The sequence below is a fragment of the Camelina sativa genome, chromosome 17 (assembly GCF_030686135.1).
Source record: "Camelina sativa cultivar CO46 ecotype springtype chromosome 17, ASM3068613v1".
Classification (NCBI taxonomy): Eukaryota; Viridiplantae; Streptophyta; class Magnoliopsida; order Brassicales; family Brassicaceae; genus Camelina; species Camelina sativa.
Window position 1 is genome coordinate 986,996 of NC_141896.1, and position 18,982 is coordinate 1,005,977.

Genomic DNA, 18,982 nt, shown 5'->3' on the forward strand with positions numbered 1-18,982 from the left:
ATCGATATCAGCCTTGTAACTACTGTCGCTGTATCCAACAACCTTACTCAACCCATCTCGCTTGTAGAACAAGCCTAAGTTGGTAGTTCCTTTCACATACCTTAACAAATGTTTGAGAGCTTGTCCGTGTACCACTCTCGGACTCTGCATATACCGGCTTAAGACTCCTACAGCAAAAGCCAAATCGGGTCGTGTATGAAGCAGATACCTCAAACACCCGATTGTTCTTCTATATCTTGTGGCATCAATCTCAGGTTGTTTCTCAGCCTTTGATATCTCCATACCAGGCTCCATTGGTATGTGCGCTGAGTTGCACAAATCCATCTTAGTATCGACAAGAATACCTCGAGCATAACCTTCTTGTTTTATTCTTATCCCATCTGCTCCTTGTATTACTTCAATACCGAGATAATATGTCAACTTGCCGAGATCTGACATCTCAAACTCTCTTGACATATCCTTTTTGAACTGATCAATGACTCTTTGCGAAGTTCCTGTCACAAACAAGTCATCAACGTAGATTGCCACCACCAGTCTTTCATTCTTGTCGCTCTTAAGATACACAGTAGGTTCCTTGATGCATCTCTTAAAACTCATCTTCTTCAGAACATGATCAAGCTTCACGTTCCAAGCTCTTGGAGCTTGACGTAGACCATACAACGCCTTATGTAGTCTGTACACTCGATCCTCTTGTCCTCTCTTAACAAAGCCTTCGGGTTGGCACACATAAACCAGCTCGTTTAAGTCACCATTCAAGAATGCGGTTTTCACATCAAGGTGATGAATCTCCCATCCCTTCGAAGCTGCGATAGCAATGAGTAGTCGAATAGTTTCAATTCGTGCTACAGGTGCAAATGCTTCTTCAAAGTCTACTCCTTGTTGTTGTACATAACCTTTTGCTACAAGTCTTGCCTTGAACTTGTTCAATGATCCATCCGCTTTCTTCTTGATTTTATACACCCACTTCAACCCTATTGGTTTAACACCATCCGGCTTCTCAACTAGCTCCCACGTTTTATTTCTAGCGATTGACTCCAGCTCAGCCTTCATCGCTTTAACCCATTCTTGCAAACTTAAAGCTTCAGAAATAGACTCTGGTTCACCATCTATGGTAAGCAGAAGTTGTTCACTCTCTAGTTCAGCTAGTAGTACATAATCATTGAGGTATCGAGGTTTGTTGATAACACGTCCGTATCTGGTGACAACTTGCTGAGTTTCACCTACTTGATCCACGTTTTGTTCATCTTCTATCTCTTCTTCTTGGTTTGCAGGTTCTTGTTCCGGTTCATGATGCTCGACATTGTCATCGTGATTGTTCTCCTCTTCGTTTCCTTCTTCTACAAACCCACCACGAGATAGTTTAAACCTTCCTGGTTCTCCATTGGTTTGGTTTTCTGCAGTCGACCAATCCCAAACTTTTGTCTCGTCGAACACGACGTCTCTGCTTACAAACACTTTCCTTGTAACTGGATCATACAGCCTATAAGCTTTCGAACCTGGTTCTGTCCCTAGATTGATCAAAGTTCTCGACCTGTCATCTAACTTCTTAAGATGTGGTCCAATGATCTTAGCATAAGCAACACAGCCAAACACTCGTAGATGCTCGATGTTAGGTTTTCTCGTCGTGAAACTTTCATATGGAGTCTGACCCGCTAAAGCTTTGGTAGGAACTCGATTAATCAGATATGTTGAATGACGTACGGCCTCTCCCCATAGTTCATTCGGCAGATTCATAGCCTTAAGCAAGCTTCTTGTCATCTCCATTAATGTGCGGTTTCTTCTTTCAACTACACCATTTTGTTGAGGAGTATATGGTGTAGTTAAATGTCTAGAGACTCCATTTCCTTCACAGAACCGGTTGAACTCAAGCGAGGTGAACTCTCCTCCCCTATCGGTGCGAAAGGTTTTGATAGACAAACCTGTCTGCTTCTCAATTCCTTCCTTAAACCTTTTAAACCGATCGAAAGCCTCGCTTTTCTCCTTCAATAGCATTGTCCACATGTATCTCGAAAAATCATCAATAAGGACGAAGACATACCGGTTGTTAGCTGGTGTCGGTGGAGAGATTGGTCCACACAAATCACCATGAATCAGCTCCAAAGCTTGAGCTGCTCGAAAGGATGTTGCAGTAGGAAACACAGCTCTGGTCTGTTTTCCGACTAAACACGCAGTGCACACATTCTTCTCATGAACAGATTGTGGCATTCCAACAACCATTCCCTGTCTCACCATATTGTTCATCACTCCAACACTTACATGTCCCAGCCGTGCATGCCATGTTAGAGTAGTGTCATTATCTTGGATATAAAGACACTTAGGATACTCAACCTCCATTGACGTCTTGTACAAGCGGTTTGAAGATCTCGTGACTCTTACCAACAACCGCCTAGCAGGATCGCTTAAAGTTAACATGTCTCCCTTCATGTTCACTTCACATCCAAATTCAGTCGCTTGTCCTAGACTGATAATGTTGTGCTTCAAGTCGGGAATATAGTAAATCTCCTTGAGTGATCGCCTCTCACCCGTTTTTCCCACAAATACAATCGATCCCTTTCCAACAATATTGACAAATGAACCATCACCAAACTTAACCTTTCCTGTGATGTTCATATCTAGGCTTGAAAAGAATTCTTTCTTTCCCGTCATGTGGTTGCTAGCACCGTTGTCAAGATACCATATACTCTCACTGTTAGTATCATAGTTCTTGGGAAACACCTTATCCTTGTTCAAGAACACCACCTCATGAACGTAAAGTGCATCAGCTTCATGAGTTTCATTCAAATTTGTCTCTTGATGTGCAACTTCTTTCGCTTGACATGAAGATGCGTAGTGACCCGGTTTATCGCATCTCCAACAAATTATTTTGGATAGATCTTTCTTCTGGTTTTGATTCTGGTTTTGGTTCTGGTTCTGTACTTGCTCTGTAGTATCTCCTCCACGATTCTGGCCATTGAACCTTCCTCGTCCTCTGCCTCTGCTAGAATTATCTCCACTGTAGTTACCACGACCAAAACCACCTCGACCATATCCACCACGACCATATCCTCCTCGACTGCTTCCTCTTCGACCATAACCTCCTCTGTTATAGCCTCCTCTGTTTCCTTGATATCCACCGTAGTTTCCTTGATTGTTTGAATTAGAGAACATAAGTTTTGCTTGGTCTTCACTCCGGGTCTCCTCCCCTACACGCTCTTCATAAGCTTTTATGCGACCAACTATGTCTCCAAAACCGGTTTTCTTCAAGTCTAAGACTTGTTCCAACGATGCAACGATATGAATATATTTGTGTCTTGGGAGTCCTTGTAAGAACTTCTTTACCAACTTTGATTCGTCAATGATCTCTCCCAAAGAAGCTGACTGCGATGCTAGGCCTGAGATCTTGCCAGCAAAGTCATCAACGGAGTCGGTATCATTCATCGTTACTCGATCAAGATCTGCAAGTAGGGTTTGAAGCCTTGCTTCCTTCACACGTTCCGCACCTTGGTGACGTGCTCGTATGGCTTCCCATAGGGATTTAGCCGAACCTTGATCTCCAACTTGCAGGATGAGTGACTCGGGGATGGATTGGAACAGTAGAGCAGTTGCAACGTCGTTCATCTTCTTATCGGTGGATCCAGGATCAATAGTCTCCCACACCTCGCTAACTCGAAGCGTGATTCTCATACGCATCGACCAAACGGTATAGTTTGTCGATGTTAACATCGGACATTGGATGGATGGTGATCCAAGGTCCTTGGTTCGCGGCAACGAAATTGAGTCGTCCCCCATACTTGGTTATGAACAGCTTCTCCTTCACAACCTTGATCTGAGCTACAACCTTAGCTCTGATACCAAATCTAAGAACAAAGAGCTTGAAGATATAAGAACACCTCTCTTATATCATGAACTCTCCTCCCCTATCGGTGCGAGAGAGGTGTTAAATTTGGGCTTATCATGGACTTCTAACTAAAAACCAATTGGCAATTACTAGATTGACCCTAACCCTTTATATATTAATGATAGTCCCTTCAAACTTCAGATGTGGGACTTGGATTGTATCCAACAATCTCTCCTTCAATCCAAGGACCACACCTCCTCGAGATGACAACTCCATCTCGAACCGATCCCACTTGGACCGATAATAAACCCCTTCTTGGGCCCCCATTACTCGGGTTGACAAGAGGCATGTCCTTATCCACTTTTCTAAATCCACCAGGATTTTTAACCTTTGGGCTCTGATACCATGTTAAATTTGGGCTTATCATGGACTTCTAACTAAAAACCAATTGGCAATTACTAGATTGACCATAACCCTTTATATATTAATGATAGTCCCTTCAAACTTCAGATGTGGGACTTGAATTGTATCCAACATCCTCTTCACCATCATCATCATCTTTGAGGTGTTTAGTAGCTGTTAGAATCCCTGATCTTGTGGCGAACTCAACTGTTTCCGAATCAATCAAACCGGTTGAGAAGAGAACGTGAGCAGATGCTAACGTTGCATGACCACACAGATCCACCTGCAACAACCAAAAAAGAGAGACTCTCAAGTTCTACAAATCAATTTCATAAAAAGTCAACCGAACAATCTATAAATCAAAACCAAAAGAAACTGTAGCAGCGGACCTCAGCGACTGGAGTAAACCACCGGAGACGGAAGCGAGGGAAAGCATCGTCGGAGACGGTGGTGATGGGGGTGAGGAAACAAGTCTCGGAGATGTTGAACTCGGTAGCAAGAGACTGAAGCCACGCGTCGTCTCTCTCGTTCTCGTCGTCAAGAAAGCATACAGCAGCCGGGTTCCCTTTGAAGGCGGATTCAGCGAATGCATCAACGATCAAGTACTTTACTCTCTTTTTCTCGGCCGCCATTTTTGTTTGACCCAAGTTTTTGTTTCCTTTTTTTTTTTTGGTGAACTCTGTTTATTTGGTCGCTCACTCTGAGTTCTCTCATTCACTCACTCAAATCAATACACAATTTAATTAAATAATAAATAAAATATAACTGTGACTATTCTTTTACCAAAAAGAAATAAAATTGACTTGCGAGGTGACTTGGAACTCCCAAATGGCTAATATGACACCGCTGCGAGAGACACCCTACATTTCATGAAAACACAGGCTAGTTCTAATAATAAGACCGTACAACTCAGTGAATTCATAATCCGTACAAATTGAAAGAATACAATACAAGCTTACAGAATACCACACCAGCTAGGGGAAGTAGCAAAAAAAATCAGATTTTTTGTTTTCTTCTACTTCTTTCGAGTGTGTATATAAAAATAGATCGCAGAAAAAAAAAATGTTCATATTCTACATTGGTCACGGAAATAAATACATTGAGAATGAAAAGAGGAAAATTATGATAATTTAACTCGATCTCGTAATTTCTGAAATCTCTTAACACTCTCCTGCAAGCTCATACGTCAATCATCATATCATCTTCACGATCTTCATACTCATTGTAGAGTCATCAGTGACGTTTAAACCTTGCCATACGATCATCAATTCGGTGGAGAATACTGTAGTAGATGTGTATCTCCATCCATTTCAAAATCACAAGTTTGAATGACAAGTTTGAATGAAGAACTTCTTGTTCATGAATAAACTTGTGTAGTGGTCATAGTCAATTCAGGTTTGTCATCCTCGGATCTGCATCGTATCCATCGCATTCATCACTTTGTGGCTCCATCTTGTTTGTAGTAAAAGATGAATCCACATAAAGACTCGTTGGACTAGCACAACCACGTGGATTGTGGTAATTTAATCGTATGTTCATGTCATCTTTTGTAGTAATGACAACATCAACAATGACTTCTTCTTTTCATTCTTTTTTTAATAGATCAAAATTCCAAACAAAACAAAGCAAGCTTTTTTTTTTTTTTTTTGGACAAAACAAAGCAAGCTTATAACTATAACAAAATTAAAAATTTTCCAACAAAGATAGATCGAAGGAAACAAAGTCAAAGATAAAATCGATAAAAAACCTTTTTTTTTTAAATGTGGAAAAATAAAAGAACCATAACCAATGAAAGTAAGATGAAGGCTATCATACCATGATAGATTTGGAGGAAACCTTATAGTATAATAGTTTCTCTCAATTTATTAGCTTTTAGGCTTTATTTATACAAAACATATGACTTGTCTAACAAGTTTTTTACATATTTAATATTGGTAAATCTAGTTATTTAGCAGAATATTATACAAATGGTAATTTTCATTTAACTCTGAACTTGTAATCTTGGAGATCTCCTAACATCGTCTATGCTTCAACCGCTCTCAAAGTATTATGCAATCAGAATCTTCGATGAACTCAGGCTCGTAGCCGCTTATGCTTGTCTGTGGGTACTTGTCTTTATCTTGTTCGATAAAGTGAGTCTGTGGCGGCTCCATTCTTGTTGGAATCTTCGTAGTTGTAATGCGGCATATCGAGGGGAACATTCGAGGCGGGAAAGCAGATCCACGATTGAAGCAACTCGTAGATGTATTGATCAAAAATAAGACCCCAATGGAGTTATTCATTTAGCTGCTTTATTGGCGCTTATAAACAAAGCAGAAGAGCCCTGAGACGGAAGAGCTCTTTAGAGCGGTTCTTGCAAACTTCTACAACCCTACCGGTAAACATGGAATGGAAGCGAGATCCCTCTCGAATCAACCAACACCAGACTCCCTCGGTCAAAATCAACTCCGAGCAGTTTTGCAAAAAGAGAATGGGACAAGAGCGTCGCCGGAGATGTCAGCACCGCCACCAACGTCTGAATAGAGATCGGGAGAAGAACGCCCCCGGAGATGTCAGCACCAACGTAAAAACCTCGTAAGAGTTTACGTACTACTTAGCTTGTTGAGCAAGTCTTCAGTTTTTTTGACTAATGACTTATCATTTTGTTTATCTGTTATTGTGTCAATGTTGAGTACGTAATATCAAAGTGCACGATTCATTAATATACAAATGTTGTAGACTCGTAGTACTCACTGTAAGAGAATAACTTCGTTGAAGATACAAATGCGATATCTAAGGTCCCGAGTGAGTGGGGAATTGGGGATAGAACTCAGGTTTATTGGTTTGATAACGTTTTTGATCCTCCCGAATTTTATGGGAGTTGTTGTTACCTCCTTAATTCTCTGGGGGGGAATATAAACAATATATAAAAAAATATCTTGCCTTGGAGGAAAGATTCTTAGTAGAATATTTGGAAAGCAAGAAAATCATACTGTTAAAAAAAAGATATCAAGATAGATTGTCAACTTAAAAAGACAACTAACCTCAGATAACCACAACTGATTTATTTATTTTTAGAATAGCCAAATTCAAACTAAGACGCAACCTTCCATAACAGTGATTGCTTTGCCTCTCAGCAGAACCCTCTGCTTCTCTTTGTCCAGATGAACCTTCACAGTTCCGCCTCTGCTTGAAGCCTAAACACAGTTTTAAAATAACCAAATCAGGAACTAAGATCGAAAGTGGTCTCAAAAGCCTGTGCAGAGAGAGAGAGAGAGAGAGAGAACCTGGTAGGCCAAGAAATCACACTTGTTCATCTTGAGGTTCCAGTAATGTGCTAAGGCACAATGCGCACTTCCAGTAACAGGGTCCTTAAGTAAAGAAAAAGAGCAAAAAGAGGTAGGTCATATTTTCTTTTGCTGTTTTTTCTTAATCTAAAGAGCAATGCAAAGACTGTATTAGTATAGTTACCTCATTGACTCCAAGTCTTGGGGCAAAGTAGCGGCTACAGAAATCAAATGTAGAACCTGGAGAAGCAGCGGCAGTCACCATCATTCCTTCACAAGGGCATTTCGATATCTCATCTATTCTTGGCTGCAACTCAACGACTGACTCCCAAGATGAAAGCACAACCTGCAATGAATCTAAGAGTTAGCTCAATGGCGCCAAAGCAAGTATAGAAAAATATGGAGACAGATGCAGAATATTACGAGGATGTCTTTCTCTGTGGCTTTAACATCAACAATGGTAGCACCATTCATGGCTTTGGAGAACAAAGAGAGATCATCATCAACGTAGTTGACTTGGAAAGTTGGGACAACAGGGAAATCCAATTCGATCGAGAAGGTTGGTGATTCCTCTACATCATCATCATCATCTATGAGGTGTTTAGTAGCTGTTAGAATCCCTGATCTTGTGGCGAACTCAACTGTTTCCGAATCAATCAAACCGGTTGAGAAGAGAACGTGAGCAGATGCTAACGTTGCATGACCACACAGATCCACCTGCAACAACCAGAAGAAAAAGAGAGACTCTCAAGTTCTACAAATCAATTTCATAAAAAGTCAACGGAACAATCTAAAAATCAAAACCAAAAGAAACTGTAGCAGCGGACCTCAGCGACTGGAGTAAACCACCGGAGACGGAAGCGAGGGAAAGCATCGTCGGAGACGGTGGTGATGGGGGTGAGGAAACAAGTCTCGGAGATGTTGAACTCGGTAGCAAGAGACTGAAGCCACGCATCGTCTCTCTCGTTCTCGTCGTCAAGAAAGCATACAGCAGCCGGGTTCCCTTTGAAGGCGGATTCAGCGAATGCATCAACGATCAAGTACTTTACTCTCTTTCTCTCGGCCGCCATTTTTGTTTCCTTTTTTTTTTTTTTGTGAACTCTGTTTATTTGGTCGCTCACTCTGAGTTATCTCATTCACTCACTCTTAAGTTATCTCATTCACTCACTCAAAGTTATCTCATTCACTCACTCTTAAGTTATCTCATTCACTCACTCAAATCAATACACAATTTAATTAAATAAATAAATATAGCATAACTGTGACTATTCTTTTACCAAAAAGAAATAAAATTGACTTGCGGGGTGACTTGGAACTCCCAACTGTACTTAGAGTTGAGAGGCAGTGGCTAATATGACACTGTTGCGAGAGACACCCTACCTTTCATGAAAACACAGTCTAGTTCTAATACAAGTCAGTGAATTCACAATCCGTACAAATTGAGAGAATACAATACAATCTTACAGAATACCACACGAGGTAGGGGAAGTAGCAAAGCGAGAGAGAGAGAGTGTCTTTTCGAAATTTTTGCTGCGTACAGAGAGCCTTTCAAATTGAGGCCAATGCAGCTTTTCTTTATTCATATAAGATTACAGAGCTACAAAGGAGTGTTACCAAGCTCCTTCCTTTGACATCCTAAGGAAATGGGCAAGGCTGATGCTCGGTTTCTCGCCTGAATTCCCGATATTTTTCCATTTGATGCTTGTTGTCTTCATTGCAATCCTTCCTATTTGTTCTGTTGCAGTTGTTGATACCAAATTGTGGTACTGCTCCAAAAAAAAAGAGTTAGCTTCTTTCAGTTGTTACTCTCTACATCTTTATCCCACATCTTAACAGAACATATGTAGCTCAAAAGATGTCGTGGCTCATCATACCTCACAAACCCCGTGCAAAAGCAATCTATGGAATGGGTCTTGAACCTTGAGGTCAAGGACATCTCCTTCACCACCTTCCTCGATGAAATGACTTATACAGTTCTGTAGAAAATAATGATTAACAATTCTGAAGTCTTAAGAGCAAAAGGTCTACATAGTTTTCATGTATGGGCTTAAATTGTCATCTCTGAAGAATCTATATGTACCTCATATCCCTCGATTAGTTCTGGTAAAAAGCTACGTCGAAGAGCATCTCTTGTCCTACAGTCTATTCTTCGCCAAGCATTCAAAACAGCGGTTTTATCAGCATCCATATGACCTCTCTGCCTCACGGATGACCGATTCAAGGAATCCATGATATTGGCCTGACAAAAAACACAAGATTTTAGCTATATAATTAAGACTTATACCAAGTATGTAAAACAAGTCACATATTATTTTCAAATCATTATTACAATAACTGCTACTTCTTCTGAGACTCAGTCCCAAAAGGCAGCTAAAAATTACCTCCTTGTCCATGTCTATGCTTCTAAATTTGTCCCATTCTCCAACATTAGTCAAAGAAAAGGCAGAGGGTGGCACATCATCACCTGTTGAGAGCATACGTAGAGTGTCAGCGAAACCATGAACCTAACACGGAACGGATTAAGAAAACATGGCTAATCCTAAGTACATGAGAAATAAATACAGGAAGAGTAGTAAACTGTTAATGGAATGTAACATTACCCCACGGTGGTGGAGCAAACAAGCCTCTGATTTCTTGGGCATCCAAACGAGGAACAAGTTCCATTAGAATACGATCATTTAACCACCTACGAGATCGCCGGTTACTAACCTGCAATAGCAATAAAAACTCATTACCTACCACATATAAACCTAGAAATTCATCTTGATCTCTTGTCTCATATAACCAACCAAACTTTGAATGAAGAAAGCAGAACAATCACATCTCAAGTACTGTATTAATAAGAGAATACCAAAATGATAACAGGATGAAAAAAAAATTGGCTGTACAACACAATGGACAACATTCCCAGCAAATTGAATGAGAAAATCAAAACAATGGAGGATGACACTCACTTGTCCTGTGAGGCGCTCAAGGGCCTCAATTTTCTTCTCAAGCGAGAGGCCACGAGAAGCAGAAGTATCTCCTGCACAGTACGTAAACCCCCTAATCAATTCATTCCCAAGAAACGAAAAAAAAAAAAAAAAACAATTTCCCTATATAAATCAGAAACCCTAATTCCCCCAATAGAGAAAGTTTTCGAATTTAAGGAAACGGTACCAAAACACGGGCCTATCTCACTCACTGATTTATCCCATTCCATCTGCTTAGAAAAAAGTTGAACACTTTTGAATTTTACCTCTATGGGGATCAATAAGAAGGCTCTCATCTCGCCGCATGACATTGGTAGCCGCCATGATTCAACAAATCGGGGATATATGAGGAAATCGGCTAATTTGAACAGAAAACAAACCGAGCCACGAGACGCTTCTCTTTCAAAGGATAGACTCTTTCTCTTTCACAACAGGTTTCGAGGTGTAATTGCGGTTACGCGACAAGGCAAGGCCATCACCAGAATGAACGGAGACGAAGGAAGCGCAACGATTTGGGAATTCCAAGATTTTCAGACGCAAGTACGTTTCAAATCAATTCAGAGCCATGGAATATGCCGGAATTTTAATATTTCAAACCCGACCCTACACGACCCGTCCGACAAGGACTGGACTAAAATTAATTTCGGTTTAACTGGTATACCACTGGTTTCTTACAAAACTCCAGTAAATAAAATAAATTAACCAAGTGAAGGAAGAAAAAACGGATTAAACGGTGATTAAATTGGTATTATGAATCTCTCTCTTTATATAATGATGCTATACAAAAACGTATCTAACATTCTCCTCCGTAAAAAAAATTTCGTGAAATTTACAAACTCGAGAGGTTTCTTCTGGTCTTTTTCCTATTCAAGTGTATTGGATGGGTCGATTCTGATAACGAGGGGCTCCTGTTGTAGATCCGATGGTGGTTCTGCGATGGGGAGCACAGAAGCGTCGTCATTCTTCTTCCCATCTAAATCAATGCCATTCTCAGCCAATGCTTTGTCCAATGATGATTTCGCCACTCTTGTTACGCATATTATCAGGATAACTGCACCCACATCATTCAAAATCCACACAACAAAAACCGGATCACTTATCCACTTTGCCTAAACACAGACCACAGTGCCATTCCAATGTTAACAACGAAGTGATAACAGAATAGACTTACCAGCTAGAGCGACGCCAACCATCATAATTACCTGCATCCACAAGTGACCATGCCGAAGGAGGACCAATCAGATTAATAATGCAAGGGGGGACAAATATAGTTCAACGCAACAAAACCGCAGCTATTAATTCATCATATACATGCAGCTGCAACACTATCGCAATGTTAATCCTTACATATAGGAGGATGCTTCGGCTTCGGTTAAGAAATCATCATCCTCAGGATATTTTAGCAAAATTCTCAACATTTCAGATCCCAGAAATGCATATCATATATTATGGAAAACAAGCAACTCTACATTATATTGTGGGATAGACACCAAGATGTTTTCAATAAATCTCATAATATAAGACCTAATTTAAACTTCATTTCGGACAAGCTGTTATTTTTCTTACAATACAAACTTTAAACCTAGTGTTCTCAGTATAAATCATAAGTGATAAGTAACCATGCATTACAGCAGAGACGCACAGGAATATCTTCACGCAAGTTGATCTACGACAATTTCCAATCTAGTAGTCAATTGGAAGTAAATGAGCGAAAACTTACCCAACGAAATACTGACACCTCATGCCATCCATGTGTAATATCAGAAAGATCTTTAAGAGTAGTTCCAACATAAACTAGCGCAAACGTAATGGGCTGTTACATCAAAACATTTCAGAATATTAGTACTACTGTTACGGATAATATTAGCAATCAGCACTTTTACATGCGCATGGTAACTTGAAAACAATTTCAAGTTGTTTTATCAGTTTCTCCCCTTTAGTCTCAATCTATGAATTGTGTATATACAACACTCCATTTGAATGAACCAAAACCACAATTACTGATCCCCAAGAGTATAGTAGTTCTTGGGTGTAAAACAAAGAGCAAAGAAATTGGCTCTTCTTCCACCACTATCAAAGTATAAAGGCAACATACAAGCGAATTTTAAAGAAATGTCAGTACCATCATTCCCAACCAAGTGGCCAGCATGTATTCCCCTAAGCGAACAGGGGTTACAGATAGGAGGTAATTCAACATATTGAAGGGCAGTATGGGGACAACGCGTAGCAGCAAGACTATCTGTAAAGCAAGAAAATACCACTATCTAGTTAGTAGTCAAATCAATTAAATGTAAGCAAGAAATTTGAGGTCCTTTTTCATACTGTTGGTCCCAGATCTAACTTCTAGGAATAAAAACGAACTGTCAATTAATTAACTGAGAGAGTGCTACTAGATTGACATGCCTTGAAGCCAGATTTTTGAATTGCGACGGAAACAGCTTGAAACTTCGGGTAATGCTTTATTTTTGAGGTGACATAAGATCTACCAATCTGCATGATACCAGAAAGACAAAAGATAAATCATTAGCAACAATGACATAGTCGAGAATGCCACACTTGGTTCAATTGCCGAAGATGCACAAAAACAGGAACCAGTCACTTCTGTAGTTGGAACAAGCAACATCATTGCAAGCGAAATATGCTAAGATAGACCATATCAAACAGACATACCGTTCTACCAAGCAGAAATGCCGCTGTTGCACCTAATGTAGCTCCAAGAGAGTCGGCTACAAATCCTACTGGCAGACCAAAAAGGTAACCACCACCTAGCTGCAGAGTGAAAAATAAGACTATAAGAACAGGGATTAAAATTCATAGTATTTTATCTTGTAATGAAAAATTATGAACAAACATCTTCCAAAAGCACTCTACATTTCACTACATAGTTATGAATCCACACATACCGTGAGTACAGAAGCAGGAACCGCCACAATTGTGAGAGGAATATAAGCCAATGCTCTGCAAATTTCAAGGAAGTAAAAAAGGCTTATCAAAAGATTAAACCAAAACAAGTAGTAAACAATAGCAAAATAAACCAGTATAAGTGGTAGAAACTAGAGTATGAAACCAAAACAAGTAGCAAACATGGAAAACTTACAATGCAAGTGGACCAAAAGGTCCAAGATCTTCCTTAATCCATAGCAAGAAGTCCTTCAATTTCTGCAGAAAAGGAACATAACAATGATTATAAATCATATATAAATTACCATTCGCCTGATCTATGACCACAGCACTACGACCACGTCTAGCAAATTTCTTGATTAATTTCATAAGCAAATCAAAAATCTCTACTACTGATCTTCATAAAAAGTGAATTAAGGAAGAGTCGAAGTGTTACACAATATAGCTACCGAGCAATACTATTCTCAAACAGAGATATAGTGATCTAGCGAGTTCCACCAATACTCCGCTCTGTAAATATCCAAGCATAGAAGATACAGACACTATCGTTGCTACATTATCACTAAAAGCTACCAATATAAATGAGTGGGAGAGAGAAATTGCCTGCTCGACAGGGAGAAAAGTGAAGGCGGTGATGATAAAAACAAGGAGGAGCAGTGAGATTGCGATTCGAAAAGTGGACGGAGAGAATGACATCGCCGCCATATACAAGGATCTGAGGCGACGGCGCCACCAAGGACTCGAATGATCATCCTCCGCACCATCGTAGCCATATTGACCTCCATTAATACAAGCTCCTGGCTTCAGCCACGGCCTCGCCCTTAGGCCCTCCACTTTCGCCAGATTTTTTGTTTTACCTCGCTAAAACGAAATCGTGTCTCTTCTCGCCGCTTTAGACTTCGCCGACGATTCCGGAGATATCCTTCAGCAGACGCGTCGTCTCTCTCTCCTCCGATTGGGAAAACGAAACATGCGATTGAGAGAGAGAGAGAGGGGTCTCGCGGAAATGGATAGAGAGTGATTTCAGAGATGGAGAAGCTTGTTGTGTGCTTCAATTCTTCGATTTCACTGTTCTTCGATCTTGAGATTTTCTGTTGCGTCTCCGGCTTCACTGTAAAAAAAAAAAAAACTATTTTTTTTCCGCGTAAACTATTTTTGGGCCATTAATAGGCCAAATATTGAGCTAATCGTTAGGCCCCTAAGGCCCATACAAAGCAAATCAAAAATTTATACGGATGAATTAAGTGAAACTACTAAAAATACTACTGGTTTACACTTAAATAAAAACCATCTAGGGACTAGGATTTTACAGTAATTATTTATCTCATTCACGTTGACCATAAGAGATCTTTTAGTGTTATTACAACTTGCGTTGGGCAGGACAAAAATGGTGTAGCTTTTCAAGATTTGATCTTTTTGGGTTCTCTCGTTTTAATTTAGGAATTATTCGAATTTGTGTTTCTCTTTTGTCGATATAACGATAGCTTTTGTCACTTGTAAATATGTTTACCTAACGGTAAAAAATACGAGCGTTAAAACCGGTGGTGGCAAGAAATTAAGGAATAAGAACGATAGCTCGCTCACTCGGTACTTCATAATTATCACGTGTCGCAGAAAGAAGTATCAAAAAAAAGGAAAAATAAAATAAAATAACGCATGAGTTAAAAAAAATACTATTTGAGAGCGGAAAAAAATAGGAAAAGAGAAGTAAAAAAAGGGAAAAAACGCATGTTGGATGCTGACGTGTCAGGTGGTCCATGTATCCCCGTATCCTTTTCATCGTCTTCACAACATTAACCTTACCTTTCACATCACAACTCTCTCTCTCTCTAGCTCCGTCGCTGTTTTTTTGTCTCTCTTCAAGCGACCAAATCGAAGCGTGGCAATGGTTGTTCTGAGCACTCTGGCGTTGGTAAGAGCCGCTTACTCGGTAAACAGTTTCGTATTTGAAGCGGAAGACATCCGATTCGGTTCGCCGTGGTGGTTCGTAGTCGTCGGTGTGGCGTGTTTCCTCGTTCTCTTCGCTGGGATAATGTCGGGACTCACCCTTGGGCTAATGTCCCTTGGTCTCGTTGAGCTTGAGATTCTCCAGCAGAGTGGTTCCTCCGCCGAGCAAAAACAGTCCGGTACGGCTCTATATATATATATATATATATATTTGTTTTCCCCCCGTGATCAGAACTGTCGTTGCCTTGCCTTTGGTTCTCGATATCTATGCTATCAAAAAGTTACATACTTGACTTTGATCTGTGGCAGCTGCTATTTTGCCTGTGGTTAAGAAGCAGCATCAACTTCTTGTGACTCTACTTCTATGCAATGCAGCTGCCATGGAGGTAATTTGTTACCCCTGATTTACAACGATACATTACTGTTTCATTGCACCTCAGAATTAAGTGAAATTTTACCTTTTTAATTTCAGGCTCTGCCAATATGCCTGGATAAGATAGTCTGTTATACATTAGTGTTTTTATTGCACCTCAGAATTAAGTGAGTTTTACCTGTTTTCAGGCTCTTCCAATATGCCTGGATAAGATATTCCATCCTTTTGTGGCTGTTTTACTTTCAGTTACTTTTGTTCTTGCTTTTGGAGAGGTAACTTTCTTTACATATCGATCGTCTTGGTATATCAGTTGTGATGATATATATTCACTACTTTCCAATCATCTGATAGTAATTGGAAATTTCTTACTAGATAATTCCGCAAGCTATATGCTCGAGATACGGACTTGCTGTTGGCGCTAATTTTTTGTGGCTGGTTCGCATTTTGATGATTATCTGCTTTCCCATTGCTTACCCTATCGGAAAGGTGATCTTTTCGTTATCAGTTAACCTTGGTGTGTTTGCTTTTTTGTTTGACAGTTGCTACAATAGTCAATTAAGTTATGTTAACAACTTTCAATTATGGAACAATTGGGAGATTTGCTGAAAAATCTAGCAATGTCTTTTAAGAAGTGGGAGTTACTTGGTAGAGCTAACTGCATTGATTATATCATCAACACAAGTTGATTCATTTATTGATTATGTCAGAGTGGTATGCAGCTGTTGTATGTTTACTTACTTTTCTCAACGTTTTAATTATATGCCTCAGGTTCTTGATGCTGTAATTGGGCATAATGACACACTATTTAGGCGAGCTCAGCTGAAAGCCCTTGTCTCAATTCACAGCCAGGAGGTACTTTCTCTTTATGATCTAACTAGACATATCCAGAATAGGAAAAAGGACAGATATTACGCTCTAACCTTGTCTGTTTTGTGAAGTAGTTAAAATTTAGTTACTTGATTGTCATAAGTATTTCTGTTTCCAGCTCTCATTGACATGCTATTTATCTCCAACATAGGCTGGTAAGGGGGGTGAACTGACACACGAGGAAACAATGATTATAAGCGGAGCCTTGGATTTGAGCCAGAAGGTATGTATCTGAATTAGCGCCTACTTATCTGAAACCAGTTATGTTGTGATTGAAGTGACTTGCTTATTATGCCTCACTGATCCAGATTTAGACTCCTCATCTCCATGAAAATTTGTTGCATATGGAGGATGACTTACTTTGTTGAACTGATGCATATATTATTTACTGCATAAAGGTTACTTCCAATGATCTAATTCATGTGCTTTCATTTACTGGAAGTTCAGACTGCTGAGGAAGCGATGACGCCTATTGAATCAACATTTTCGCTAGATGTAAATACAAAGTTAGACTGGTGAGTTAAGGTTAGAGTTGACCTTTTTTTCAACCATTTACTTTCTCAATCTGTCTTGTTAATTGCTATACAGAGTAGTGTAGAGTGTAAGTTGTTTTCCTTGGTCTATCTGCTTAGTAATAGCGCATGGTGGTTTGATATCATGAATTTCCCACCTTGTAAATTCAGGGAAACAGTTGGAAAAATACTTTCGCGAGGTCATAGTCGAATCCCGGTCTACTTGGGGAATCCGAAAAATATCATTGGGCTTCTATTGGTAATCCTGTAGTATGTAGTATGTTTACTTACTTTGCATTTCTTCATGGTACTTAGTTCTCACTGTATCTGCTGCTGTTTACTAGGTTAAGAGTCTTCTAACTGTACGAGCTGAGACAGAGGCACCTGTAAGTTCGGTTTCCATCAGGAAGATCCCAAGGTATCTATTATCTTTTCTTCCCTGAGCTTGGCTTGACCTACTCATCATATGTTTCCCACATCAAAATAAGTATAAAGTTCCCATGCACTGCGTTTCCAGGGTTCCATCAGACATGCCATTGTACGATATCCTCAATGAATTTCAAAAGGGAAGCAGTCACATGGCTGCAGTTGTCAAAGTTAAAGACAAAGATAAAAATAAAAACATGCAGCTGCTGAGTAGTGTCGAAACACCCAAAGAATATATGAAGTTTTACCAGAGTAGTAATCTAACGACTCCTTTGCTGAAGCATGAATCCCATGATGTTGTTGTTGATGTTGATAATGTACCAAAGCATGTGAAAAACAGGGGAAGAAATTTCCAGCAGAACGGTATTGTGACAAGAGACTTACCGTGTTTGTTGGAAGATAACGAGGATGCAGAAGTGATTGGCATCATCACGTTAGAGGATGTCTTTGAAGAACTTCTACAAGTATGATCTTATACCTTTTTTATATATATTTTTCCTTCTCTGATTTGGTCCTCTGCTCGTGTTAATCATCACTGTGACTTCAAGAATCTCTCTGTTACACATATTTTTCCATATGCATTTAAAATAAGAAGCTTTCCTTTGGTGATTTACTGCAAATGCAGGCAGAAATCGTAGATGAGACTGATGTTTACATTGACGTACATAAAAGGTATTGTAGTGGTATTGCTTCTGAGTCACTTCTCTAATACTTACAAAACGTTCACTACTAAGCAAAAATGCATCATATTTTGCCATATTTTCAGGATACGTGTGGCGGCGGCTGCAGCAGCTGCTGTATCATCCATAACACGTTCTTCACCAGCGGTAAGCAAGCAACATTGGCTGATCACATCATCGGAATCCAAGTGAATCAAAATTGAAAACTTATGGGGGATTAACGACTCTTGTGTGTGGTACAGGAGGTTCAAAGCAAGGTAGGACAAACCGTGAAGAAGAAGCTTGTTGGGAGAGAAGCTCGCAGTACAAAAAATTACACAACAAAAGTCACGGAGACTCTTTTCGCGGAATCAGATAGATAGTGTTTAGCTTCTATTGCTAATTTAAGGTTGAAGGTTCAACGTCATGTCTCTTAGGACTTACTTTGTTGTATGTTGTGTGTGTCAATACGAAGTTGAAATAATGAAGAGAATAAGAAAAGTAAAGAGTTTTGTATCTTTCTAAACCAATAGAATGGTACATACCGGTTTGATCAGCTCTAACGGTATGAAGTTATGACCCCTTAAGTATGGTGACAAACAATTGACGAAGTTAATTGACACATCGTTTAAGCAAAGCATATGAGTAATCCATTCTCTCATAATATGTTTACTTCTTTATTGGATTGATGATTTGAGTTTATCTTTAAATCCACCAAGATCTTGTGTCATATACAATCAATGATTTTAAAAGTTTAATTGAATATTTTATGTTAATTAAGCAAACAATTTTTATGTTATTAAGCAAACATTTTTGAGAAAAAAAAAAATCCTACGAACA

General features: G+C 39.6%; 5 protein-coding genes across 7 annotated transcripts; 1 reads left to right on the top strand and 4 right to left on the bottom strand.

Annotated features, from left to right (window-relative positions):
- Nucleotides 1–4,197: 4,197 nt before the first annotated feature.
- On the bottom strand, nucleotides 4,198–4,947 carry LOC104754444 (uncharacterized). Its single transcript, XM_010476640.3, has 2 exons — nucleotides 4,609–4,947; nucleotides 4,198–4,502 (listed from the first exon to the last, which is right to left on the bottom strand). The coding sequence occupies exons 1-2, from the start codon at nucleotides 4,849–4,851 to the stop codon at nucleotides 4,317–4,319; spliced, it is 429 nt and encodes a 142-aa protein (XP_010474942.2). The 5' UTR covers nucleotides 4,852–4,947; the 3' UTR covers nucleotides 4,198–4,316.
- A 2,195-nt stretch (nucleotides 4,948–7,142) lies between these two features.
- LOC104754443 (uncharacterized) lies at nucleotides 7,143–8,799 on the bottom strand. Its single transcript, XM_010476639.3, has 5 exons — nucleotides 8,313–8,799; nucleotides 7,909–8,202; nucleotides 7,670–7,831; nucleotides 7,486–7,569; nucleotides 7,143–7,395 (listed from the first exon to the last, which is right to left on the bottom strand). The coding sequence occupies exons 1-5, from the start codon at nucleotides 8,553–8,555 to the stop codon at nucleotides 7,288–7,290; spliced, it is 891 nt and encodes a 296-aa protein (XP_010474941.1). The 5' UTR covers nucleotides 8,556–8,799; the 3' UTR covers nucleotides 7,143–7,287.
- A 67-nt stretch (nucleotides 8,800–8,866) lies between these two features.
- LOC104754447 (uncharacterized) lies at nucleotides 8,867–11,116 on the bottom strand. The gene is made up of 7 exons (XM_010476642.2): nucleotides 10,724–11,116; nucleotides 10,440–10,510; nucleotides 10,086–10,194; nucleotides 9,867–9,949; nucleotides 9,566–9,724; nucleotides 9,360–9,461; nucleotides 8,867–9,251 (listed from the first exon to the last, which is right to left on the bottom strand). Exons 1-7 carry the CDS (start codon nucleotides 10,779–10,781, stop codon nucleotides 9,096–9,098), a joined length of 738 nt encoding a protein of 245 aa, XP_010474944.1. The 5' UTR covers nucleotides 10,782–11,116; the 3' UTR covers nucleotides 8,867–9,095.
- A 53-nt stretch (nucleotides 11,117–11,169) lies between these two features.
- On the bottom strand, nucleotides 11,170–14,504 carry LOC104754448 (uncharacterized). The gene is made up of 9 exons (XM_010476643.3): nucleotides 13,962–14,504; nucleotides 13,555–13,616; nucleotides 13,361–13,415; nucleotides 13,128–13,226; nucleotides 12,861–12,947; nucleotides 12,580–12,696; nucleotides 12,178–12,270; nucleotides 11,629–11,659; nucleotides 11,170–11,508 (listed from the first exon to the last, which is right to left on the bottom strand). The coding sequence occupies exons 1-9, from the start codon at nucleotides 14,061–14,063 to the stop codon at nucleotides 11,321–11,323; spliced, it is 834 nt and encodes a 277-aa protein (XP_010474945.1). The 5' UTR covers nucleotides 14,064–14,504; the 3' UTR covers nucleotides 11,170–11,320.
- A 636-nt stretch (nucleotides 14,505–15,140) lies between these two features.
- Nucleotides 15,141–18,698, top strand: LOC104754449 (putative DUF21 domain-containing protein At1g03270). 3 transcript variants are annotated; one of them, XR_015585648.1, is made up of 14 exons: nucleotides 15,141–15,484; nucleotides 15,615–15,691; nucleotides 15,867–15,950; nucleotides 16,051–16,164; nucleotides 16,447–16,530; nucleotides 16,697–16,768; nucleotides 16,993–17,060; nucleotides 17,229–17,316; nucleotides 17,402–17,475; nucleotides 17,575–17,735; nucleotides 17,824–17,947; nucleotides 18,109–18,155; nucleotides 18,250–18,310; nucleotides 18,406–18,698. XR_015585648.1 is itself a non-coding variant. In XM_010476644.3 (13 exons), the coding sequence occupies exons 1-13, from the start codon at nucleotides 15,244–15,246 to the stop codon at nucleotides 18,523–18,525; spliced, it is 1,503 nt and encodes a 500-aa protein (XP_010474946.1). In that variant the 5' UTR covers nucleotides 15,141–15,243; the 3' UTR covers nucleotides 18,526–18,698. The 3 variants fall into 3 exon arrangements, 2 of the variants coding, with proteins under 2 accessions (XP_010474946.1, XP_087349705.1); XM_010476644.3 differs by having other exon boundaries at nucleotides 17,575–17,947; XM_087493579.1 differs by having other exon boundaries at nucleotides 15,167–15,484; nucleotides 15,778–15,950; nucleotides 17,575–17,947.
- The last annotated feature ends 284 nt before the right edge of the window (nucleotides 18,699–18,982 follow it).